This window comes from Aedes aegypti, chromosome 2, assembly GCF_002204515.2.
Source record: "Aedes aegypti strain LVP_AGWG chromosome 2, AaegL5.0 Primary Assembly, whole genome shotgun sequence".
Classification (NCBI taxonomy): Eukaryota; Metazoa; Arthropoda; class Insecta; order Diptera; family Culicidae; genus Aedes; species Aedes aegypti.
Genome location: NC_035108.1, coordinates 300,344,493 through 300,372,387, shown reverse-complemented (window position 1 = coordinate 300,372,387; position 27,895 = coordinate 300,344,493). Strand labels below are relative to the sequence as shown.

Genomic DNA, 27,895 nt, shown 5'->3' with positions numbered 1-27,895 from the left:
AAAAATGGGTACATGGAACTCATTTAAAGGGTACTTTAATATTAGCGTGTGATATGCCAGCCCTGAAAATTGAGCAACTGTAGGTAAACAATGTTGCTCATTTCACCAACTGTCAACAATCGGCTCCAACTTCGGCGCGCATCGTTTGTGTTTGCAGAGGTGCCAGTTAAAATAGCTAGAACATTTTCTCAAATACCTTAATAGCAGTAGAGTTATAACATATTAGAATCTTCTAAAACAATTACAGTTTCTTTGTGTTCATGATTGAAAAATAATGAATATTAATTTATTTCAAAGAAATACCGACACATATCTCTAGAACTTTCTAGAATCAATCGATTGTAATTCAATAAGTTTAAAAATCCATGGAAACCCCGACGTCTGGCAACGCTGTTTCGCATTTGTTCGCCAACCCGTCGTCCGTTCTTCAGTTCGCTCGCGGCTCGCTTTGATTTCACCACACATTCATTCGTGTCGCTCGTTGGCCGCCATCAGCCAAAGAGATTTTTAGCAAATGGACGCGTGTGCTTTCGGACGGAAAAATTTGGGCTGATTTTCTTTCGCTCGAGAAGTGTTGAAGGTGTGCGCAATTCAAGCTAAATTTGTACGAAATTTGTTCCCCAGGCCGCGGGGAATCGATTGTGAGTGTTTTTGTCCGGAATGGAGCGTGTTTGATGGTGGAAAAGTGCGATTGAAAATTTTCCTTTTTCTGTTCGCAGCTGACTAAGCAGGAAGAGAAAAAAGTTTCGTCTGAACGGAAGCAGAAAAAAGAGGACAGACAAACAAGAAGAATCCAACGGCAGTAAGAAAAGGCAGCGGCTGCCAAAATGAATGGCGATTCGAAGGCGCCCCTTCGGACGGTCAAAAAGGTCCAGTTCGGGATCCTTTCGCCGGACGAAATCCGTCGGATGTCGGTGACGGAGGGCGGAATCCAGTATGCCGAAACGATGGAAGGTGGTCGACCGAAGCTGTGCGGTTTGATGGATCCCCGACAGGGTGAGTTTTGTGTTGGAGGGATGGGTTGAAATAGGGGTTGTGTTTTGTAATGCGTAGTAAGGTGGGGGTGATTGTGGGATGTTGTGGCGTCACTTGAAGTACCGGGTTCGAATCTAGTAGGGGTTTCCCAGATATATATCCTTGTGATTTGACTATTTTGTCATGTTGGCGGTAATGCTCTAAATTGTGATTAAAATTGTTAAAAACGCATATGCTAGCATCAAGGCAGCCAGTAGCTAATGTCGTTTTTTGTTATATGATAATATGATAAAGAATTACTTTAGCATTTCCATGATTCACTTTGGCCTCGGGGGTTTTCCTCGGCTGAATAATTCATAATTATTGTCTGAAACATTGCAATAGGATGCACAAAAAATCGGTTATCTTATGATTTTCGTATATAAGAGCCTATTCTTACCGAAACATAGAATCATTTAAAAATATGAAAGTAAAAAAGGGAGAAGGAGGAAATGGAGTAGGGGTCCTCTTCTTTCACTAACCAAAATATTTCAAGACGAACAATTGAAAAATTCTCATCTCTAAAAAATAAAGAGAAAACGGCAATCTTGTTTTTTCAAACAATAAATTCAATTTATATTACTTATGAATTTAAGCATCAACAGTTGAACCTCCATTAGTCGATGTTCCATGACTCGATATCGACTCATGGAATCATACTAAAACGAAATTTCATGATTACTATGATGGTCCTCTAAAACCACTTTCCAAATGATTTCTGTTTCATGACTCGATATTGCCATGAGTCGATGGTCCCTTCAATATCGTATTAAGCGCGTCATGATCTCTGTGATCTCTACTTCATTGTATCTGCAAAAATAGTCGATTACGACAAGCAGATATTCACCCGACGGACGCGGACTTACAAAGCCAATTGCAGTGTCAATCCATGGCTTCGACGGTAATTCACGGAACTGGTTTACTCGGAAGGCTAATTAATTGACATCCTTCACATTTCGCGACAAAATCTTTCGCTTCTTTGTCCATCGAGGGCCACCATACCAGGTCCGTCCCACTCGGGCTCAGATTGGGTACCACTTCTAGTACGCATTTGGTCCCTCGGTAGTGCAAAAGGTACCCAAGTTTGACAGATTACAGTACACTTTTCATGGCATTCTAGATTACGAGTGATGAACACTTACTCGGCGTACAATGCAAATATAGAATTATATCGCGAATCCGGTTAGGCGTGATTGTATCATGGATCGGATCACCAAATACTGGTGACTCCCAGATCTCTACCTTATTCCACTAACTCAATATCCTTTCCATGACAGCTGTGGAGATGCAGAGGTGATCTCGGTCTCTAGTAACAACCGTTGTCTATCTGGGATGTCTCTTCCTCGATGACCGTAAGGACGTGCCCGGCGCCGTTGTTGACTTGAATTTTGAGCTCTCGATTTGTGCACATTGAGAATGGTAACCTTATTCCAAGATCCATTCATTAAATCTATGTGCAACTTCGATTGTTCTGGTCAATCACGGAGTAGCAACTACGAATTGTACGGTCATCTAAGCTCTTCATGACAGATTCACCAGGATGTAGCACAACGACTTTGGAACAACAAATCCCAATCCATTCTTAAATAGTTCAAATGATTTAACAGTATTATCCCAGTTTCCAGATTTCATACTTTATTTAACGGTCGTCAAGTCGAAGTCATTCTATGAAGCATTTTCAATTTCATCAACATCGATCGCTACTGACTCTTGAACAACCAGGATAAGAAAATTGTTATTTTGTTCAACATCCTCTGAATTCTCAGGGCATACTTCTAATCTTGACCATCGAGATAGGGAGGTATCGAGTTACAGAACACAAAACCAGTGCAACTGGGATCCAAGGGACCATCAAGGTAGCCATGAAAACTAACTTTTACCATGTTCCTCTAACTCGATATCGAGATACGGAATATCGAGTAAGGGAGAGTTAACCACCGTATTTCAAGTTCAAAATTTCTACCAATGGGGTAAACTAAAAACTTTTACGAGTATTTGTCAAAGGACACAAACTCTAGTGCAGTTATATGGTATAGTTCTAAATTCGAATTTTGTTGTTTTATAAGAAAAATACGATTTCGTAACATTGTCATAAAAAATAATGTTCGATGGTAGTGTAAAGTAAAATAAAACAAATATTTCCATACAATTTCTTGATCATATCAATCTGCTCTTGCCGTAAAGATCTGCATGAACCGTACTTCACCAATTAACATTATTTTACACTTCAATTTTCTTATTTCATTATCTATTTTTAATGAATTTCAAAATGTTTCAACTAAAGATGCTTATGGCGTCCATCAATCCGGGAAAAGCGAAATAATCTGCTTAAAGGAGTGGAAATATTATTATAATTCTTGAAAAGTGTTCAGTAGAATACTTAGGGATTTATTATAAGGTTTTTGAGGAGATGCTTCATAATTGCCATAGGATGCCTTCAACAAACATGGCGACTTAACTTGTCCCTTTTCCAATCAAACGTTTCAGTGATGGTGATGACCAGTTTCCAACCATTAACCAATATTTCAAAATACGTCATGATTTGGAATGCGTCTACGGCTGTTAATTTCATACGAGCCGCCAGATTGTTTTTTTTCCGACATTTTGAATATTATTTGATTTTGCACAAGTTATGAGCGAAAGCTACCTTTTGATCAGCTATTCACAAGCTTCTGGCGATATTGAGTTGATTTATGCAAAAAAAAAACACTCAAATTGATCGTAAGCAGGTAATGAATTCTGGGAAAATTGAGTATATCTCTCACTTATTGCTCTCTGTAACAATCATGATCCTCAGCACATCATGAGAGTCTGTTTATCGTCTACTGTTACAACTTTGATTATATCGAGGCATGATAAAAACCCATCTGAACATGCTCCGAAACAGTGGCGATTCCCTAACCTCAAATCTACCTGTTCCACGAAAAGAAATTCTTGAATTTCAGCAACAAATTTGCATGTAATGAGTAGAGATTTGTTAGAAAGGACGATTTCAATAATTAACTTTTTGATTTATAATTTACATTTCTCGAAATAGTCATTTTAGAGTCGTAGAACAGGTAGAAAGTGAGGTTACGAGTCGCCACTGCTCCAAAATCTGAAGGGCACTATTCTGCCGTTCTACGCATATTTGTCCCGCGGTTGATAAAATTCACATAGAACATGGGACAAGTAGGCGTAGAGGGGCAGTATTGCTATAGGATGTTCGGGGATTGTGTACCAGTGAAGTAAAACACCTACCCCCAATGGACAATAAGCGAGAAAAATTGGGTTTTATTATCGCTTTCTCTATTTGGGTCACTCTTTCGCAGCTGCTATTTATCAAGCTTGTTACAACTTGTGAATCATTGTCGATCAAGGACCGATACATATGCGATTGTTTTCTTCGCTTGCTTTGATCGTGCTCCGAAATTAATTTATAAAGATTTCTGTAATGCCTGGTCGTAAGTCGAAATGGGATTGTTATGCGAATATGGGCAGCTGAACACCCTATAATAAATGTTCATACCAATTTTTCATTGATTTTGTACTTTGTATTTATGCACCATTTGTGTTTACTCCTTCATCTATGGAAGCTGTAATGTTGTGAATATGCTCAATCTTTGCAACTCCACCTACAATTTGTGCATGTTTTCTTGCTATGCTATATCGACTATTGTGTGTGTGTATACAATTCACGTCTCACTGACCGGCAGTGCTTTTATGGAAGAAAATAGTATGCATGTATTTTTGATACCCTTCGATATCTTTATATCTGCAGACAATTTTAGCCCGGGAGATGAAAGGTGTTGCTATGCTATATCGACTATTGTTTCGAATAATTAAAATTATAGAATCACTTTGAATTTTTCAAATCTTGTGATTTTAAAAAGTTAGTACCACTTAAGTATTATTGGATCCTCGCCCCCTCTCCTCCCTTCCGTAAATGCGACCCTTGCTAGGTCACAATACCCGACTCGAATGATAGTAATTTAATTTTATACAAATGCAACTTGATTCACCTGCCAGTACGAGATCTAGATATTTCCGTCAGGGAAACAAACGACCTTCATTGTTATTTCACATGTTGGTAACACTTCGTATGATTCCTTAAAATTTTCGAGTGAAATTTGACACTATAAAGACCATAAACTCTCCTCTTGTTTGAAAAACGCAACAAAGTCGAATTTCTCAGCTTGGTAATGGCTCGGAAGAAGTAAGAAAGTAAGTAAGTAAGAAATCGTATCATCGAGTATTACAACATTTCGATTTAAATATTGCAAAACCCTCTAGAAGTGATATTTGATTCTGCTGTTACCATTTAGCCATAATGTCCAATCAGATGTATGTATTCCAATGCGCTCGCTAGCTCCGTATCTCCATGAGGACAACGATCATACGGTCACCAGAAGACGTCTCGTGCTTCTTCTTAGTTCGTTAATGCTAGACATGATCCTAGTAACTGACTTAGCTGCCTTCTCGCAGATCCTCTATAGTATGTATTGGTTTGTCGTGTCATGATCCGTTTAGTTCCATACCAAAGTTTTTCGCCCTTCGTGTTAGGGCTTTTATAGAACCGACATGCCCTATATTAGCCGTATAACAGCCCAATAAGCCCAAAAAGGGGTCGTCCATAAATGACGTAGCATTTTAGGGGGGAGGGGGGTCTTCACGAATTTGTGACGATGTGTGACGAGGGGGAGGGAGGGGTCCCAACTTGTGGACGTAGCATTTTAAATAATTTCGGTAGAAAAAGTAGCGCTGAAAAAAAAATAAGAACAGTTATTTATCAAACTTCTTTGGCTGAACTATTAAACTTAAGTTATAAAATGATGATTCAGCTTCAAATCATTAATTCCTTAATCATTTAGTTCCTGACAACTAAACAGATTTTATGAAGGTTTAAATAGTTATGTTAATTTTATATTATATTCGTGTCCAAACCATTTAATTTATGAATAAACAAATTAAAAGCTCAATAAGGTAAGTAAAAATCAATGCTTTATCGACTTGGAAAGTATTATTATTCCATTTGTTAACAAGACATACAATCAACCGTTTTATTTTAATTCACATTTTCTGTATATTATTTCATAATATGCTCATTTAGACAAATATTAACGTTATTTTAGTAAAACAAGATAAATATTCAGTGCGTTCAATGTTGCATGAGATCTCCACACAGTTTTGATGGAACAGCCCTGACATTGCTGATTTTTTAAACATTCCAAATATTACAATTTTATTTTATTTCTATCTGGCCACTATTTGCTGAATGGATTTGAATTAAGAGAATAATGACGGAGAACCATTCCAAATTAGGGTATTTTGTTGATCATATTGACAACAATATGTTTCTTAACCACGAATAATTTAAAAAACTCACTTATTGCTGTTCGTTTTATCACTCCAAACAAGATTTTTATCTTGTTTCTACATATTTACTGCCGCCGTGAATCGCAAGTCAGTCCCATCTGCATTTTCGTCAAAATTGAGATGAGTTCAGTTTTCAACATATCTTCCAATGCTCTTTCAGTTACCCTAATAATATAATAAGATTTGTTCGGGAAAACAGCAAGTCAAACTGTCCCATAATGAAAAGTAACCGCATATCAGTCCCACTACAGATTTCCGCACCATGTAACACAAAAATGAACCGTGTTTTGATCATCTTCATATTTTTCTCAGAAAGTTATCGTTGTAAATAGCAAATTGTGAAAGCTTCATTAATATTTGAACATGTTCCAATCTTCTGGATGTTTTTAAATATTCGTATGAAAAACGAGTTTGGAAACTTCACACCCCATTTTCTCAATGCCTACTTTTTACAGATGGGACTGACTAGCGATTCTCGACAGTTTAGCTGTAAACTTCTTTTAGGTTTTAACAATAGCAAAAGTACTACAATATAAATTTAACCTAAATATAAACTGTTGGTTCCCATGTATGTAAATGTATGTAAATTCAGCAGAAAATAAGTTACTTAGGGACCGTCCATAAATGACGTAGCATTTTTTCACTGATTTTTTATACCCCCTCCCCCCTCGTAGCATTTCATCACAAATGCTGATACCCCCCCTTGGAAATAACGTAGCATATTAAGCACCCCCCCACCCCCCCCCCCTATTTTTTATTTGTTATTATTGAGCTAAAACGAAACATTAAAATCCAGAAATTAAAGTTTTATATCAATTGACAGTTAATTACTGACTGAAAACGTCAGGATAATCTGACGAATAACAGTTTGATATACTGTAGCGCTCAAAAAACATTATGTAAATAATTTTAAGTAACTTATTTTCTGCTGAATTTACATACATTTACATACATGGGAACCAACAGTTTATATTTAGGTTAAATTTATATTGTAGTACTTTTGCTATTGTTAAAACCTAAAAGAAGTTTACAGCTAAACTGTCGAGAATCGCTAGTCAGTCCCATCTGTAAAAAGTAGGCATTGAGAAAATGGGGTGTGAAGTTTCCAAACTCGTTTTTCATACGAATATTTAAAAACATCCAGAAGATTGGAACATGTTCAAATATTAATGAAGCTTTCACAATTTGCTATTTACAACGATAACTTTCTGAGAAAAATATGAAGATGATCAAAACACGGTTCATTTTTGTGTTACATGGTGCGGAAATCTGTAGTGGGACTGATATGCGGTTACTTTTCATTATGGGACAGTTTGACTTGCTGTTTTCCCGAACAAATCTTATTATATTATTAGGGTAACTGAAAGAGCATTGGAAGATATGTTGAAAACTGAACTCATCTCAATTTTGACGAAAATGCAGATGGGACTGACTTGCGATTCACGGCGGCAGTAAATATGTAGAAACAAGATAAAAATCTTGTTTGGAGTGATAAAACGAACAGCAATAAGTGAGTTTTTTAAATTATTCGTGGTTAAGAAACATATTGTTGTCAATATGATCAACAAAATACCCTAATTTGGAATGGTTCTCCGTCATTATTCTCTTAATTCAAATCCATTCAGCAAATAGTGGCCAGATAGAAATAAAATAAAATTGTAATATTTGGAATGTTTAAAAAATCAGCAATTTCAGGGCTGTTCCATCAAAACTGTGTGGAGATCTCATGCAACATTGAACGCACTGAATATTTATCTTGTTTTACTAAAATAACGTTAATATTTGTCTAAATGAGCATATTATGAAATAATATACAGAAAACTGTGAATTAAAATAAAACGGTTGATTGTATGTCTTGTTAACAAATGGAATAATAATACTTTCCAAGTCGATAAAGCATTGATTTTTACTTACCTTATTGAGCTTTTAATTTGTTTATTCATAAATTAAATGGTTTGGACACGAATATAATATAAAATTAACATAACTATTTAAACCTTCATAAAATCTGTTTAGTTGTCAGGAACTAAATGATTAAGGAATTAATGATTTGAAGCTGAATCATCATTTTATAACTTAAGTTTAATAGTTCAGCCAAAGAAGTTTGATAAATAACTGTTCTTATTTTTTTTTCAGCGCTACTTTTTCTACCGAAATTATTTAAAATGCTACGTCCACAAGTTGGGACCCCTCCCTCCCCCTCGTCACACATCGTCACAAATTCGTGAAGACCCCCCTCCCCCCTAAAATGCTACGTCATTTATGGACGACCCCTTAAAATTATTTACATAATGTTTTTTGAGCGCTACAGTATATCAAACTGTTATTCGTCAGATTATCCTGACGTTTTCAGTCAGTAATTAACTGTCAATTGATATAAAACTTTGATTTCTGGATTTTAATGTTTCGTTTTAGCTCAATAATAACAAATAAAAAATAGGGGGGGGGGGGGGTGCTTAATATGCTACGTGATTTCCAAGGGGGGGTATCAGCATTTGTGATGAAATGCTACAAGGGGGGAGGGGGGTATAAAAAATCAGTGAAAAAATGCTACGTCATTTATGGACGGTCCCAAAGGCGAATTCTAGCGTAACATTTCTCAAGGGCCAACGATCAATGTGTATACAAATGGGGTTTGTGATACCATTCGATAGCATATTCTAACACCCACAAACTATTAAAACATAGTCAACATAATCTTAAAACTTATCGTTATAAACCCGATTTTCAAAACGGCTAATAACCGCTTTGTCCAAATCATTCATTGGCCCCCTGCCTAAAACGACCAATTATCAGTTCTCTCTCCATCGATGAAAATCAAAAGCCTTGGGCCAAGGCACAAAATTCAATTATTCCTATAAAAGAGATGAGCCTGGTTGAAAATCGAAAACTTATCATTTTTTCCACATTTTTGGCAGTTTCAGAATAAAATTTATTATTTACGTGTAGTATATTAGTAAATTATCACTCAACGACCAATAAATCACATTGATTGATTTAAATACTGAGAAATAGGAATTGATAATGTGGTGAACAATATTCACATTGAGTTTTCTCAGAATCAACGATCTGAGGATTGGCCATTTTGAATTGTTACGCGAGAATTAGCGGACTAGTGGTACTTTGCCACCGGTATGTCCTAATCAAAATTTCACTGGCATCGACCTGATGTGCCGATCGTAATTCCAATTGTTATAGGGGTGATCGGGGTGATATGAGCCACCTAAGGGAAACGTCAACTATCGTTTAAATGCAAGTGACTTAAACTATAAAATGTATTCTTCAATGTTATGTCGATAATTAATGTTAACATTAACTTAATTATTTTTTATTTGAACATTTTTGAAAACAATGTTTTTTGCGTATATGAGGCATTATTCTCAGGGCAGAGTTCTGTTTGATCTTTCGACCTTGACGCTTGCTCCTACGGGGGCGAGCGACGAAGGCAGGATCAAACATGTCGCGCGTCGGTCTAGTAAGTGAAAAAGTGGCGTGATTGGTTAGTTCTTTTTGATCCTTTGACCTTGACGCTTGCTGCTGGGCAGTGCGTCAAGAATGCCAAGTTTTTTTTCCTCTTCGGGTCGCGCCCCTTTTTTTTCTGAGTGCTTTTATATAGCGGAGCAAACGAGTGAGGCTGAGAGTGGATTGTGGCTGCACAGTGAAGGATAAAGGATCAATTGGTGAGCTCGTTTCATGCTACTATTTCTAATCTATAAAATATGTATGACTGCACATTTAATCGTTACAATTGTGGGACGTTAATATGAATTTTCAACAAACTATGAATTGTTCGTCACTGTGAGTGTCGACACAAACTCTGATTCATGAATTATTTATGTTTCACATTTTTTTTTCAGAACACCCCTTTTTACCTTTATTTTTGTAATTAAAAAAAAACTTTGAATGGTTCGACACTACAAGTGTAGACTTGCGAAAGGTTCACTTTATTCAACAAACTTTGGATGGTTCGCCACTGTAAGTGTCGGCATAAGAATAAGAGTGTTCTATGATGTTCCAACCAATCAAGTTTTTTGTTGCTTTTCAAATAAGTAAAATATAATAACACATGCTTTCGTCCTGACAGCTGTAGGAATGTTACATTTAGGTATTTGTTCAACAAACTTTGTATGGTTCGTCACCCACCGTTGACGGCATAATTTTCCACTACATAGAAATTGTTCATATCAAATGAAAATATTATATTTACAAATAAGCATGTATATATCTCACAAATCAATATTTATCATGGTCTAATCGCTTATCAAAGTGAATCCTGTGACCCAACGATCCTTCCCATTAACAAACATCCCTCCCAGTAACCTTTGTGGAGATGCAGAGGAAAACACGGTCTCCAAATAGCAAAGGTTACACACTAACATTCCTTCCCCCAATCCCACCTGACTGCAAGGACGTGGCCGGTGCCGTTATTGACGCTGTATAAATAGAGGCACTGAATTATGCACATTGAAGAAGATTATGTCCAATCCCAGCCGAACTTCTAGTTGATTCTTTGTGCATTTTCACTGACTTCGGTCAATCACGGAATAGCAACCATTGATATGTGTAGTCAGTCTAAGCTAAGCTAAGCTAAGCTAAAATTTCAATCACAAACCACACAGTAAATGTTCATTCAAACAGCAGAAATGCTGATACATATTTTTTAAATAGCAGTTTCCTGAGAAAAATCATATCAATTCATTGTAAATTTAAGAAAAAAACAAACGAATTTATATGATTTAAAATTGTTTTATTGAAAATTTACACTAAGATATTTTCTTGAGGAATGCGTAGAAAATTACTGACATATCTTTGAGTTTTCTCGGTGGATTTTTACTTATTTTGGGTACAATAAGTACGGGTACCCGTTCTGTGGCGTAGTTGGTTAACGCGCCCAGTCTAGCGTATTGGGAGTCGTGGGATCGAAGCCCACCAGAACGATTCTATTATTTTTCACAATCTTACAACTCAATTTGTCCAAATTGACTTTTGTGTCTACGACCTTCAGGTATTTTCAAAACACCGTCGGCTGGTTAAGCCGTAATAGACATGACAACCCTAGTTGAGTAAATCAGCATTGTTTTCTCATAAGGGCCTATCTGCATTCATCGATTTCTCTTCATCGTTGTTTCTTTTGCGTTATTGCAGAAAACTCATTCTGTTGTCGTATGATGAAGAATCACTATAGGGTGCAGAGCTACTTGGGCACTTCCATGATTCACTTTGGCGCATGGGGGGTTTTTCTCGGCCGAAATGTCTGAAACTTTGCAATAAGAAGCACTTCAATACGACACTTATTGTGGCCAAATATGAGCTCAGTAGCTTTCAAAAAACCCCACTGCCGAAGTGAATCAAAAGTGCCAAGAATAGGACCTGGCTCCCTATCTTCTTCATTAATAAGAAATATTGCAGATTTATTTAAGCAAAGTTATTAGTGGAAGAGAGGATCGATGAAGATGTGCAGAAATATTTTAAATCTTTTTGTCAATAACCCTTTTGAAATGTAAACCGTTTTTTTGAATTGCATTAAAATCAATTCATAAATAAATTAGATCATGTCCTCCAAAGTTGTCCACATCGTAAAAAAAAACAAAAATATCAAAACGCAGGATTTTTTGCTATCTGTTTTTTAATTTCTTGGACACCCGGGAAAAATCCGGGAATTGGAAAACTGATTTTGAATGGACACCCTGTAAAAGGTTTTTGAGGAGATGCTTCATAATTGCCATAGGATGCCTTCAACAAACATGGCGACTTAACTTGTCCCTTTTCCAATCAAACGTTTCAGTGATGGTAATGACCAGTTTCCAACCATTAATCAATATTTCAAAATACGTCATGATTTGGAATGCGTCTGTTGGCTGTTAATTTCATACGAGCCGCCAGATTGTTTTTTCCGACATTTTTAATCTTATTTGATTTTGCACAAGTTATGAGCGAAAGCTACCTTTTGATCAGTATTGGGATTTCGTTACCGGAACTCGGAATTGAAAAACGCGGATACTTCGAGAACAATTAAGGAGCTTTATTAAAATGCGACTATACTGCACGATGTGCAAAATTGAAAGAGGAAGAACAATTTGAATATGGGTCGCAGCTTACTACGACCTTGTTGGGTTGGTTGCTATGCAACAGACATTGCCACCCAGCATGGATGGAATGACCAGAATAGCCGATTGCTACTTGGATTACACCCCCTCTCAATCCGCTATTCCGAGACGACGTCCAAGTTGTCCCAATCGACTGGCATCCATCGGCTTAGTAAAAAGGTCAGCTAGTTGATCTTCGGTTCGTACATATTCAATCTTCACACTGCCGTTGGAAATATGATCGCGAACAAAATGATGCCTTACATCTATATGCTTCGACCTTTTTGATTCGCAGTTCTTTGCCATTCCAATACAACCTTGGTTGTCCTCGTAGATTGTAACTGGAATGTTGGAGCTCTTCAACTTCAGATCATCCAGGATACCAGATAGCCAAACTGCTTCGGAAACCGCGGAGCTGAGGGCGATATACTCAGCCTCGCTGGATGAAGTAGCCACCGTAGTTTGCTTCTTACTTGACCAGCTGACGAGATTACCGAAAACGAGGAAAATGAATCCACTCACCGACTTACGATCTTCGACGTCCGAAGCCCAGTCCGCATCGACGTAACCAACCAATGGCTCGGCAGATTCGGTTCGCTTGTACTCCAAACATTTAGTTTTGGTTCCTTTGATGAACCGGACCACCCTTTTCAAGCTATGCCAATGTTGTGTGGTTGGCTTCTGTTGAAATCGTCCTAAGAATCCAACGGAATAGCAGATGTCCGGCCTGGTGCACAACATCACGTACATCAACGACCCCAGAAGTTCTCTGTACGGACGATCCGTTGGTTCCCCGGTTCGAGTTAATTGGATTCCTTTTTCCATTGGAGTCTTCACTGGATTACAGTCCACCATATCGAAGCGCGCCAAAAGTTTGTCTACGTTAGCTTCTTGCGTTAAACGTAAACTTCCACGCCTAACATCGTAGTCCAAACGCATGCCAAGGAAATGGCTGACTTCCCCGCAATCGGTCATCGCAAACATCATGGTTAATTGCCTTTTCAGCTTCAAGATGGTCATTGGGTTCCTTCCACATATCAGCAGGTCATCCACATACAGAACGATATAGATTTCGTTACCATCCTGAATCCTAGTATAGAGGCAGTAATCATGCCGGGAGCGTGTGAAACCCAATTTCAATAATTGTTCATTGAATTTCTCATTCCAGCATCTTGGCGATTGTTTCAAGCCATAGAGAGACTTGAGAAGTTGGCATACTGTGTTCGACGGTGCTTTGACTCCATCCGGGACCGCCATGTAGATGTTTTCCTTCAACTCACCGTACAGGAAGGCTGTCTTGACGTCCATGTGGTGAAAGGAAAAACCTTGGTGAACGCCCGCTGCCAGTATCGTTCGAATTGTGGCCAGCTTCGCCACGGGGGCAAACGTCTCTTCATAATCCAGCCCAGCCTTTTGAAGAAAACCTTTGGCGACAAGTCGCGCCTTGTACCGCACTGGATTTCCATTCATATCGTCCTTGACTCGGAACACCCATTTGGCCTTAAGGGGTTTTACGCCATCCGGACACTTGACGAAACGCCACACGTTGTTTGCAGCCATCGAATGCAGCTCGTCCTTAACGGCACCAAGCCATTGTTGTCGGTCGTCACGTTGCATGATGTCGTTATAACGCATGGGTACATCTGTGGAAATCGATTCGCCAGAAGTTGCTCTATAGTTTACAAAGTAATCGAACAACTTACCAGGAAGCCTGCGCTCCCGTTCGCTACGCCTCGACACCGGCTCACTCGGAGTTTCGTGTCTTTCAATTTGCGAAGGGAGCGCGTCTGCTGAATCCTCGTAGTCCGTTGAAATGTCGTCATCCTCAATAGTGCCACCAGCAGCCTCATCACCATCAGAATCGCTTTCAGCATCGTTAGGCACAATGCCAAGATCTTCATCTGCAGAGCTTTCCCCCTCTTGCTCGAAAGGGAAATTCACCACCAGTGGAACATCGTCGACAGGCTTCAGCTGAGCATACGGAAAAGTATCTTCGTCGAATTTTACGTCACGAGCAATTTTCACCTTTCGCGCTTGCATGTCCCAAAGCCGATATCCGTTGGGTGCGTAGCCGATCATAATCATCTCACGGCTCTTTGGATCCAACTTTTTGCGCTGCTGATTTGGAATCCATGCAAAACACCGACACCCAAATACTCGTAACTTGTCCAAACTTGGCTTCGAACCAAACCATCTTTCAGCCGGAGAAACACCGACCGGTAGGGCAACCGTGGGGCTTCGGTTCAACAAGTACACGCACGCCAACGCCGCTTCGGACCAAAGATATTTTGGTACACCAGAATCAATCAGAACAGCACGAATTCTTTCTACGAGAGTTCGGTTGAACCTCTCAGCAACCCCGTTTTGTTGAGGTGTATACGCAACGGTGCTTTCAATTTGGATGCCTTTTCGCTTGTAATACTGTTTCTGGGCGTTAGAACAGTATTCTCTCCCTTGGTCAACGGTGATTTTCGAAATCTGCAACCCAAATGCGGCGGAAACTGTGGCTTCATACTCACGAAATTTTTCAAAGACGTTGGATTTCTTCTTAAGCAGGAAGATCATCACAAAATGTGTGTAGTCGTCGATGAAGGAAACGATGTACTTTGACCCGTCCCAGGCTGTCGGGTCGATTGGGCCACACACGTCGGAGTGAATGCGCTCGAGGGGGCGACTTGCATGACTTCTAGTTCCATTGAACGGCTCACGACACTGTTTCCCTTGCACGCAAGCTTCACAAAAACCGACCGTGGGTAGCTTCTTGATTCCTTGCAGCATACCTTCTCTAAGCATGGTGTCCATTCCATGTTGGCTGATATGACCCAGCCGCCGATGCCACAGCGTGCCCGGATCCGTCTCACAGACATTCGCGCAAACGTTTTCCAACGTCAGCACTATTTCGTATAGGCTACCTACCAACTTGCCGGTCGCTAAAATTTCGCCACGTTTCTTCAACAGAGCCTTGTTGTCGGAGAACACTACATCGATGCCAGCTCGTGCCAGCTTTTTCACCGACATCAAATTTTCTCTCAGGTCCGGGACAAAGAGGACATCCTTCATGTTGAACAGGACCCCCTTGTTGCTCGTTGCATCAATCTTACCGATCGTCCTGGCAACCATCTCCTGACCTTCTTTTGCCACTTTTATTTCTATTGGGCGCACTAGCGTTTCGAACGACGAGAAAAAAGATTTTTGACTCACCAAATGATCGCTGCAGCCAGAGTCCAATTTGAACGCCACAGTGTTGGTCCGGTCACGTTTTGATAACGATGCGTCCGCCATGAAGCTCACCGCGCTTCTTTTAACGCAGTTGGCTTCGCGTTTTCCTCGCCCGTTGCTATGGGCGTTACCACGTGCACCGTTGCTATGCCCATCGTCTTGACCACGTTGCTTGCAATCTTTTTTCATGTGACCACGCATGCCACATTTGTGGCACTTACCATCGAATTTGCGTTGACTGCTTCCGGAAAATGCGGCCGGCTTGTCTTCGCTGGCATCTTCTTGTCGATCCGACCGTTTTGACTCCTCAGCCAGAAGCCGTTGCTTCACCAAATCGAGCGTTAAATCCTCTTCGCTTACGTTTTCCAGCGCCGTCACCAACGGGTCGTACGAGTCCGGTAGCGTCAGGAAAAGTTGAGACACCAGATCCCCTTCCGCTAGGGTTGCACCGGCCGTTTTGAGTTTTCGTACAAGCCCATCGAATTCCACCAGATGACTCCGCATACCATTGCCTTCTTTCATCCGGAGCCGTGCCAGTTGCTTCCTTATCAACGTCTGGCTGGCTACGGACTTTTTCGCGTACGTTGCCTCCAGACTCTCCCACATTTCTTTTGCGGTTGCCTTTTCCCGAACGACTTCCAAGCACTCGTCGGAAATGAAACTCACCAACAGTGATTTCGCCTTCCGGTCCATTTCCACGAACTTCGCTCGATCAGCTTCTACTTCCGGGGCTTCCCCGGTGAGAACCACTGACACGCCAGCTGCTTCGATGAAAAGTTTCACCCGGTAACTCCAATTCTGGAACTCGCTTCCATTCCCGCGGAACTGCGGAATTCCGTGCGCCAGCTCTTTCTGTGTGGTGCCCATAACCTATTGGGATTTCGTTACCGGAACTCGGAATTGAAAAACGCGGATACTTCGAGAACAATTAAGGAGCTTTATTAAAATGCGACTATACTGCACGATGTGCAAAATTGAAAGAGGAAGAACAATTTGAATATGGGTCGCAGCTTACTACGACCTTGTTGGGTTGGTTGCTATGCAACAGACATTGCCACCCAGCATGGATGGAATGACCAGAATAGCCGATTGCTACTTGGATTACAATCAGCTATTCACAAGCTTCTGGCGATATTGAGTTGATTTATGCAAAAAAAAAAAAAACACTCAAATTGATCGTAAGCAGGTAATGAATTCTGGGAAAATTGAGAATATCTCACTTATTGCTCTCTGTAACAATCATGATCCTCAGCACATCATGAGAGTCTGTTTATCGTCTACTGTTACAACTTTGATTATATCGAGGCATGATGAAAACCCATCTGAACATGCTCCAAAATCTGAAGGGCACTATTCTGCCGTTCTACGCATATATGTCTCGCGTTTCATAAAATTTACATAGAACATGGGACAAGTAGACGTAGAGGGGCAGTATTGCTATAGGATGTTCGGGGGTTGTGTACCAGTGAAGTAAAACACCTACCCCCAATGGAAAATAAGCGAGAAAAATTGGATTTATTATCGCTTTCTCTCTTTGGGGCTCTCTTTCGCAGCTGCTATTTATCAAGCTTGTTACAACTTGCGAATCATTGTCGATCAAGGACCGATACCCCGATCAACCAGTCATCTTTATCCAGCGTTGGCGATCGCCATGGATTCAAAACGAATTGATATCGATCGATATCGATCGCTATCGAAAATCACTGACTGGTTGACCGGGACATATGCGATTGTTTTCTTTGTTTGCTTTGATCGTGCTTCGAAATTAATTAATAAAGATTTCTGTAACGCCTGGTCGTAAATCGAAATGGGACTGTTATGTGAATATGGGCAGTGCAGCTTCAGCTGAACACCCTATAATAAATGTTCATACTAATTTCTCATTGATTTTGTACTTTGTATTTATGCACCATTTGTGTTTACTCCTTCATCTATGGAAGCTGCAATGTTGTGAATATGCCCAACCTTTGCAACTCCACCTACAATTTGTGCAGGTTTTCTTGCTAGGCTATATCGACTATTGTTTCGAATAATTAAAATTATAGAATCACTTTGAATTTTTCAAATCTTGTGATTTTAAAAAGTTAGTACCACTTAAGTACCATTGGATCCTCGTCCCCTCTCCTCCCTTCCGTAAATGCGACCCTTGCTAGGTCACAATACCCGACTCGAATGATAGTAATTTAATTTTATACAAATGCAACTTGATTCACCTGACTATACGAGATCTATATATTTCCGTCAGGGAAACAAACGACCTTCATTGTTATTTCACATGTTGGTAACACTTCGTATGATTCCTTAGAATTTTCGCGTGAAATTTGACACTATAAAGACCATCAACTCTCCTCCTCATTCGATTTGAATATTGCAAAACCCACTAGAAGTGATATTTGATTCTGCTGTTAGCATTTAGCCATAATGTCCAATCAGATGTATGCAGTGTTGATAGACTCTCACTCAAATCTCAATCAATACGCTCTCCCGTGAGAGCAAACTCACTAGGGATCTGCTTCGCAAATCTCACGCTTGAGATTTTGATGCAAAATCACTCAATCGATTCAAACCGTAAAAAATGATTCAGTCGCATAACCCGTCAAAAACTCGTGAAACCCAAATGTTGTTGTTTACGTTTGGAAGGAGTACTATAATTTTACCAGACTAACAAGAAATTATTGCCACACACGTGGAAATACGAGACAATGAGTCAAAAAGGTGAGCCAATTCATCCATGATGTTTTGACTGCTGAGTTGCGTGATTGACAACTCACGCATGAAAAATCTTAAGCGTGAGTTATGAGAAATTGAGTTTTTCACAACACTGGATGTATGTATTCCAATGCGCTCGCTAGCTCCGTATCTCCATAAGGACAACGATCATACGGTCACCAGAAGACGACTCGTGCTTCTTCTTAGTTCGCCAATGCTAGATATGATCCTAGTAACTGTCTTAGCTGCCTTCTCGCAGACATAGTCACCCTCTATAGTGTTGGTTTGTCTTGTCATGATCCGTTTAGCTGTTCCATACCAAAGTATCGCAATAGAACTTTAATTCGCCCTTCGTGCTAATATAGGGCTTTTATAGAACCGACATGCCATATATAGTCGTATAACAACCATATAAGCCCAAAAAGGCGAATTCTAGCGTAACAATTCTCAAGGGCCAACGATCAATTTGTAGACAAATGGGGTTTGTGATACCATTCGATAGCATCTCCTAACACCCACAAACTATGCAAACATAGTCAACATAATCTTAAAACTTATCGTCATAAACCCGATTTTCAAAATGGGCAATAACCGCTTTGTCCAAATCATTCATTCGCACCCTGCCTATTGACTGTTTAGCGATAAACTTGCGACGATCCGCCACCTTGGACGCGCCACCACATTTCATATAATGGAGGTGATGATTTGGAGGTTATTTGGCAATTTGGAGGTTAAAATCCCCTCCAAACACTAGCGATTTTGCGGTGGGATGTTGACGTTTGATCACGAATAGCGGCTAATACTCCACTGCACTGTGACGTCACGCATCAATTTTGACAGGTACTGGTCCTGTTGTTTACAGTTTGAACTTAGTACTTTTTTCGAATCATTCTTAATTTCGTGAAAGTTTGCTGCGAGGAGAGGTCAAATCCACTGCAGATACCCACGGATCGTATTATTCTATCTGCCTACCGTGGAAAATCGTCACCATCAGCATGCTGGTGATAGAAATGCGAAGATGAAAAAATGATGGAAAAAACGACCGAAACGTAAACAACAGGACCAGCAGCTGTCAAATAAGTGAGGTTAGGCTCGTCATATGCAGCGCTCTCTATTATCAGTTCTCTCTCCATCGATGAAAACCAAAAGGGTCTAGCCTTGGGCCAAGGCACAAAATTCAATTATTCCTATAAAAAAGTTGAGCCTGGTTGAAAATCGAAAATGGGCCAAGCATTTGAACTTATCATTTTTTTTCCACATTTTTGACAGTTTTCAGAATAAAATTTATTATTAACGTGTAGTATTAGTCAGAGCTGTTAAATGTCATGAATATCACGTGACTTTGACAATTGAATATTGCTAATATCATCCTTCCCCGTGGAAAAAGTCAGCGGAAAATGTTTTTCCCGGTGACTTTTTCCGAATTACTATCGGTTGGCAATATTTGCTGATGTGATATTTCGTTTGGAAGGGTGCCATAAGCATTTTAAATTTTCAAACATTTTGACATTTAACAGCACTGGTATTAGTAAATTATCACTCAACGAGCAATAAATCACATTGATTGATTTAAATACTGAGAAATGGGAATTGAAGATTTGGTGAACAATATTCACATTGAATTTTCTCAGAATCAACGATCTGAGTATTGGCCCTTTTGAATTGTTACGCGAGAATTAGCGGACTACTGGTACTTTGCCACCGGTATGCCCTAATCAAACTTTCATTGGCATCGACCTGATGTGCCGATCGTAATTCCGTTATAGGGGTGATCGGGGCAGTATGAGCCACCTATGGGAAACAGCAAAAACCATCGTTTAAATGCAAGTGACTTATACTATAAAATGTTTTCTTCAATGTTATGTCGATAATTAATGTTAAAATCAATTTAATTATTTTTTATTTGAACGTTTTTGAAAACCATGTTTTTTGCGTATTCACCCAGCATATGAGGCTTTATTCTTAGGGCATTATTATGAGCCACCAAACGGCATAGTATGAGCCAGCTCATTCAATCGTATTTTTATTTAAAACAGTGTAGATAAGGGCTGATAATAAACAGTACAATATTGCAAAGTAAATTTTATTAGCTTTGCTTCAAATAAATAGTAAACAGACAATGTTATTCTAATATTAAATTGCAACACTTGGTTCAATCTATTTTCTAGCAAAGTGTTCGACTTGTAATGGTGCACCAAGATGACTATGCAGTAAAAAATAATCTATCTTCTATCTTCTATATAAATAAAAATGGAATGGTGTTTGTATGTCACGAAATGGCTTACGAACGGGTCAACAAGTTTGGATGATTCTTTCTCCATTTTGTTCGTCAAGGGTTCCGACGTGTTTGTGTGAATAAAAGTTCCAGGATATTCACCGGGAAAGTCGGGAAAACGAAAGTGAACGGAACTGTTATTTTGTATGGGATGATTTATAACGGTTTTCAACAGCCTACTTGATGGCAAGACGACTAGGCTAGAATATTTACGCAATGCATTTTACAGCATTGATTGAAAACTGCCAAAATTGTAAGCTTTTTCTGACAAAGGAAAAAAATGTACATTTTTGTGAATGTTTTGAGTATTGAAACGAATATCCATCGTTTTTTTTGTGGTGGCTGTTTGAAGCATCCTCCAGCAGCTCATGATGACACTAGACACTGAAACACTGTTTTTGAGGTCAAATCTGGGGTGGCTCATATGAAACCGGTATCAGGTAGCTTATTCATAGACATTCGAAGATACAGTCAACTCTTCATAAACTTAATATTCAATATCTCGATATCGAGTTATAGAACCATAGTTAAATTTGAATATCTCAATGGTTCCTTGAACCGCAGTTGCACAGGCTGTAGGTTCTATCTATAACTCGATGTTCCATAAAATATTTAGAAAGCCAACTGTGTATAGTCCTTTATAGATACAACAGAGCCTACTACTGAATCCTCGACTTGAAACACTAACAATCAATACTAACAATTTCCATATTTTCTCTTCATTTTAGGTGTCATCGAGCGTACCTCTCGGTGTCAGACATGTGCCGGCAACATGACCGAATGTCCGGGCCATTTCGGTCACATCGATCTGGCCAAGCCGGTTTTCCACATCGGTTTCGTCACCAAGACCATCAAGATCCTGCGCTGCGTTTGCTTCTACTGCTCGAAGATGTTGGTCGCTCCCAGCAATCCCAAGATCAAGGAAATCGTTATGAAATCCAAGGGACAACCCCGCAAACGACTGGCCTACGTTTACGATCTGTGCAAGGGCAAGAAGATTTGCGAGGGCGGTGAAGATATGGACATCACAAAAGACGGTGCCGCACCGGATCCGAACAAAAAGCAAGGCCACGGCGGTTGCGGTCACTATCAGCCTTCGCTCAGGAGAACCGGATTGGATGTGATTGCCGAATGGAAGCATGTCAACGAAGACTCCCAGGAGAAGAAGATCGCCGTAACGGCCGAACGAGTTTGGGAAATTCTGAAGCACATTACCGACGAGGAATGCTACGTCCTGGGAATGGATCCGAAGTTTGCTCGCCCCGATTGGATGATCATTACTGTTTTACCGGTTCCTCCGCTAGCTGTGAGACCGGCTGTCGTCATGTTCGGAGCCACAAAGAATCAGGACGATTTGACCCACAAGCTGTCGGATATCATCAAGGCCAACAATGAACTGAAGAAGAACGAAGCGACTGGTGCTGCCGCTCACGTCATTGCAGAAAACATCAAGATGTTGCAGTTCCATGTGGCCACTCTGGTAGACAACGATATGCCCGGTATGCCAAAAGCCATGCAAAAGAGTGGAAAGCCCCTGAAGAGTGTCAAATCTCGCTTGAAGGGCAAGGAAGGTCGTATTCGTGGTAATTTGATGGGAAAGCGTGTGGACTTTTCGGCTCGTACTGTCATCACTCCGGATCCCAATCTCCGTATCGATCAGGTCGGTGTCCCTCGCTCGGTTGCACAAAACATGACCTTCCCCGAATTGGTCACTCCCTTCAACATCGACAGAATGCAAGAACTCGTACGAAGAGGAAACTCTCAATATCCCGGCGCAAAATACATTGTCCGTGACAATGGCGAACGAATTGATCTACGTTTCCATCCCAAATCCAGTGACCTTCATCTCCAGTGCGGTTACAAAGTGGAGCGGCATTTGCGTGACGACGATTTAGTCATTTTCAACCGTCAGCCCACTCTCCACAAGATGAGTATGATGGGTCATCGTGTTAAAGTACTCCCCTGGTCCACATTCCGGATGAACCTCAGTTGTACCTCACCGTACAACGCCGATTTTGACGGAGACGAAATGAATCTTCACGTGCCGCAGTCCATGGAAACGCGTGCTGAAATTGAAAACATCCATATCACCCCCCGGCAGATCATTACTCCCCAGGCCAACAAACCCGTCATGGGTATTGTGCAGGATACGCTGACGGCTGTGCGAAAAATGACCAAACGTGACGTCTTCCTGGAAAAGGAACAGATGATGAACCTTCTCATGTTCTTGCCCACTTGGGATGGCAAAATGCCGCAACCTTGCATCCTCAAACCCAAACCCCTTTGGACAGGAAAGCAAATCTTCACCCTCATCATCCCCGGAAACGTAAACATGATCCGTACCCATTCGACCCATCCGGACGAGGAGGACGACGGTCCGTACAAATGGATCTCCCCCGGAGACACCAAGGTCATGGTAGAACACGGCGAACTGATCATGGGTATTCTCTGCAAAAAGACTCTCGGTACCTCGGCTGGTTCTCTGCTGCATATCGTTTTCCTCGAACTGGGACACGAAATTGCCGGTCGGTTCTACGGTAACATTCAGACTGTGGTCAACAACTGGCTGCTGCTCGAAGGCCACAGCATCGGTATCGGAGACACCATTGCCGATCCTCAGACGTACGCCGAAATTCAGAGAGCCATCCGCAAAGCCAAAGAGGATGTCATTGGCGTTATTCAGAAGGCGCACAACATGGAATTGGAACCGACCCCCGGTAACACGCTTCGACAGACTTTCGAGAATCAGGTGAATCGCATTCTGAACGACGCTCGTGACAAAACTGGTGGCTCCGCTAAGAAATCGCTGACTGAATACAACAACCTCAAGGCTATGGTGGTTTCCGGTTCCAAGGGATCTAACATTAACATTTCTCAGGTGAGAATAGAAAATTCACACGCCATGGGCGAAAAGCCACTTTAAAAATGATAAATAGTAACAACAATAATGTTTCTTATCCACTTCAGGTTATTGCTTGTGTAGGTCAACAGAACGTTGAAGGTAAGCGAATTCCGTTCGGTTTTCGTAAGCGCACTCTGCCGCACTTCATCAAGGACGATTACGGTCCTGAATCGAGAGGGTTCGTGGAAAATTCGTACCTTGCCGGACTGACGCCAACCGAGTTCTACTTCCACGCTATGGGAGGTCGTGAAGGTTTGATTGATACTGCTGTAAAGACTGCTGAAACCGGTTATATCCAGCGTCGTCTGATCAAGGCTATGGAGTCGGTAATGGTGAATTACGATGGAACCGTGCGAAACTCTGTCGGCCAGCTGATTCAGTTGCGTTACGGCGAGGACGGATTGTGCGGAGAGACGGTAGAGTTCCAGAATCTTCCTACGATCAAGCTGTCGAATAAGGTGTTTGAGAAGCGTTATCGCTTCGATCCGACAAATGAGAGGAATCTGCGTCGAGTGTTCAACGAGGATGTCATCAAGGAGCTGACCGAGTCACCGGATGTAATCCAGGAAATTGAAGCTGAATACGAACAGTTACTGCGAGATCGCGAGGCTCTGAGACAGATCTTCCCGAACGGTGACTCCAAGGTCGTATTGCCTTGCAATTTGCAGCGTATGATTTGGAATGTGCAAAAGATTTTCCACATCAACAAGCGAGGCACCACAGATCTTTCTCCGCTGAAGGTAATTCACGGAGTAAGAGATTTGCTAACCAAATGCGTCATCGTAGCTGGTACGGATCGTTTGTCGAAACAGGCCAACGAGAACGCCACGTTGCTGTTCCAGTGTTTGGTTCGATCAACGCTTTGCACGAAATATGTCGCCGAAGAGTTCCGCTTGAATAATGAAGCATTTGAGTGGTTGATAGGAGAAATCGAAACCCGTTTCCAACAGGCCCAGTGTAATCCGGGTGAGATGGTCGGTGCCTTGGCTGCACAGTCGCTTGGAGAACCCGCTACCCAGATGACACTGAACACTTTCCATTTTGCTGGTGTGTCCTCGAAGAACGTAACATTGGGTGTACCCAGATTGAAGGAAATCATCAATATCTCCAAACGACCAAAGGCTCCTTCTCTAACGGTTTTCCTCACGGGTGGCGCTGCTCGTGATGCCGAAAAGGCCAAGAACGTGCTTTGTCGTTTGGAACATACCACACTGCGTAAGGTCACGGCCAATACGGCCATCTACTATGATCCGGACCCACAGCGAACCGTCATCGCCGAGGATCAGGAATTCGTCAACGTTTACTACGAAATGCCCGATTTCGATCCAACTCGTATTTCGCCGTGGCTGCTGCGTATTGAACTGGATCGTAAGCGTATGACAGATAAGAAGTTGACTATGGAACAGATCGCTGAGAAGATCAACGCAGGTTTCGGTGACGATCTGAACTGTATCTTCAACGACGATAACGCTGACAAGCTTGTTCTACGCATCCGTATCATGAACGGAGATGACAGCAAATTCCAGGAGAACGAAGAGGAAAATATGGACAAAATGGAGGACGACATGTTCCTGAGGTGTATCGAAGCGAACATGCTGTCGGACATGACGCTGCAAGGAATTGAAGCCATCGGAAAGGTGTACATGCATTTGCCACAGACCGATGCCAAGAGAAGGATTGTCATCACTCCGGAAGGTGAATTCAAGGCCATCGGAGAATGGTTGCTGGAAACTGACGGTACTGCTATGATGAAGGTATTGAGTGAGCGAGATGTAGATCCGGTACGTACGGCTAGTAACGATATTTGCGAGATCTTCCAAGTGCTTGGAATCGAGGCTGTGCGAAAATCCGTCGAGAAGGAAATGAACAACGTTCTGCAGTTCTACGGTCTGTATGTAAACTATCGTCATCTTGCCTTGCTTTGTGACGTCATGACTGCGAAGGGTCACTTGATGGCCATCACACGTCACGGTATCAACAGACAGGACACCGGTGCTCTGATGAGATGTTCCTTCGAAGAAACAGTGGACGTGTTGAACGATGCCGCTGCCCACGCAGAAGTCGATCCTATGAGAGGAGTGTCGGAAAATATTATCATGGGACAGCTGCCTAGAATGGGAACTGGCTGTTTCGATTTGCTACTGGATGCCGAAAAGTGTAAACTAGGCATGGAAATTCCACACACATCCATCATGGGTGGATCGGGAATGTTCTTCGGTCCAGGAGCAACACCAAGTATGAGTCCAGCTATGACTCCTTGGCAACAATCGCAGACTCCTGGCTATTGCGATTGGTCTCCTTCGGGACCACCAAGTGGAATGACTCCTGGAGGACCAAGCTTCTCACCGTCTGCACAATCCGACGTGTCAGGAATGTCGCCATTGTGGTCACCAATGCCAGGTTCACCCAGTTCTCCTGGTCCATCGATGTCTCCCTACTTCCCATCATCTCCAAGTGCATCTCCATCATACTCTCCGAGCAGTCCTAATTATGCTGCTGCGTCACCAGGAGGCGCCTCTCCAGCCTATTCACCTACAAGCCCCAGCTATTCGCCTACCAGTCCAACCTATTCTCCAACAAGCCCACGGTACTCACCAACAAGTCCGAATTACAGCCCAACGTCACCGCAGTACTCGCCCACATCTCCAAGCTATTCGCCGACCTCACCACACTACTCTCCATCGCAGCCCTACGGTCCTTCAAGCCCTGCGTATTCTCCAACTTCCCCTTCGTATTCCCCAACCAGCCCGTACTCACCCACATCTCCAAGCTATTCACCAACCTCTCCTGCATATTCCCCAACCAGCCCATCCTATTCACCATCCAGCAATTCCTATTCCCCAACTTCACCGTCATACTCTCCAACATCCCCAAGTTATTCACCGACCTCTCCCAACTACACTCCTGCAACACCGTCGTACTCTCCGACGAGTCCCAACTACTCTCCTAGCTCGCCGCACTACTCGCCAACCTCTCCATCCTACTCCCCATCTTCTCCCAAATACTCTCCAACATCTCCAAGCTACTCGCCCACATCCCCATCCTACGGCGGAAGCCCACAATACACCCCCGCCAGTCCACAATATTCCCCGACCAGCCCCAAATACTCTCCAACGTCACCCAGCTATTCCCCGAGCTCACCGCAGCATTCGCCTGGTGGTAGCAATAACTTCATGAGTAGTTCACCGACCTACTCCCCATCGGCAACCTACTCGCCGAACATGTCCTCCTACTCTCCCGGCAGTCAGAAGTATTCGCCCACCAGTCCGGTCTACACGCCCACCTCGCCGAACTACTCCCCATCCAGTCCTGCTTTTTCGCCGACCGGGCAGGGCTACAGTCCCTCGAGTCCGGCCAGTCCAACCTACTCGCCGACCAGCCCATCCTACGAGGACAGCCCAGATGATTAAAGGTACGCGGGGTTCATTTTACCCGATTCTGTAGAGATCCTTATAACGTAATCCTTATTTCTGTTACAGGAATCATTAGGAGAGCGATAGGCTGCTGGTCGCATTTCATTGCAGAAGGCTTGTGCGGTATGGGATGAGTTTGGTAAGGTTAAGGAAACTGCTCCTGATGTTCTAGTTTGTAATTATATTACTAAACGGCAAAACCAGGAAAGAGCATTCCAATTCCCTTTTGTTGCTCTTCCAATCCTGATGTTACTTGCTGTAAAACGTAGAACCACTAAGATGCAAAACAATATTTATAACTCAACGTAATGTATAAATGCATTTAGGATTAAACAATTTGATGAATGACGATTATTATCAAAAATTTGTGTCCTGCAAAAAGTTTAGTGCTTGATTGCATACGGATTTGTTTCAAAACTTTGTCTAAAACATGCATTACAGATGCAGTAAGATTATGCTGAAACTTTCTTAAAACACGAAAAAAATAATTATAGATTTTATCTGTTGAGTACAGTAATAAATAGGTATTATCTAAAAAGGTATGCAATTGATGTTATCAATTCAAAGGATCCGAAAGCCGTACTGGTCCAAAAATACTGATAAATAATCCACACGTTCGATCTGTGTGTTTAAAATTGTGGATCGAATCATCGTCGGGTTTATGGGAAACCAGAGGTTCTCATTCGCTCGCTGATTTCAAAGATTCGAAAGATACCGTAAAGTGCCGTAACTCAGCGCAGTTAACGAAAAAAACATTTCAAATGCTTAATTAAAAATAATTATTGCACCAACAAAAAAGCTTTCTGGATGGATCGCTAGCAAATCTATTTTAGATTATGGGAAAAATATAAACTAGACTGCATTCAAACGTTACAATTGTAATTTTTTTGAAATAGTTCACTCGTTGAAATTGCCTAATTCC

At 41.5% G+C, this 27,895-nt stretch overlaps 1 protein-coding gene across 2 annotated transcripts; it reads left to right on the top strand.

The window, feature by feature from the left end:
• Positions 1 to 330: 330 nt before the first annotated feature.
• LOC23687783 (DNA-directed RNA polymerase II subunit RPB1) lies at positions 331 to 27,515 on the top strand. 2 transcript variants are annotated; one of them, XM_021845517.1, is made up of 5 exons: positions 331 to 341; positions 720 to 996; positions 21,387 to 23,536; positions 23,626 to 26,972; positions 27,040 to 27,515. In XM_021845517.1, exons 2-4 carry the CDS (start codon positions 828 to 830, stop codon positions 26,968 to 26,970), a joined length of 5,664 nt encoding a protein of 1,887 aa, XP_021701209.1. In that variant the 5' UTR covers positions 331 to 341; positions 720 to 827; the 3' UTR covers positions 26,971 to 26,972; positions 27,040 to 27,515. The 2 variants fall into 2 exon arrangements, with proteins under 2 accessions (XP_021701209.1, XP_011493480.1); XM_011495178.2 differs by lacking the exon at positions 331 to 341 and adding an exon at positions 424 to 641.
• Positions 27,516 to 27,895: the final 380 nt, after the last annotated feature.

Bases quoted from the DNA above. Each gene is read 5' to 3' on its own strand.
- LOC23687783 (XM_021845517.1), top strand. From the start codon at position 828: ATGAATGGCGATTCGAAGGCGCCCCTTCGGACGGTCAAAAAGGTCCAG. The intron at 997-21,386 runs GTGAGTTTTGTG...TCTTCATTTTAG, and splicing joins TTTGATGGATCCCCGACAGG to GTGTCATCGAGCGTACCTCT. The intron at 23,537-23,625 runs GTGAGAATAGAA...TATCCACTTCAG, and splicing joins CTAACATTAACATTTCTCAG to GTTATTGCTTGTGTAGGTCA.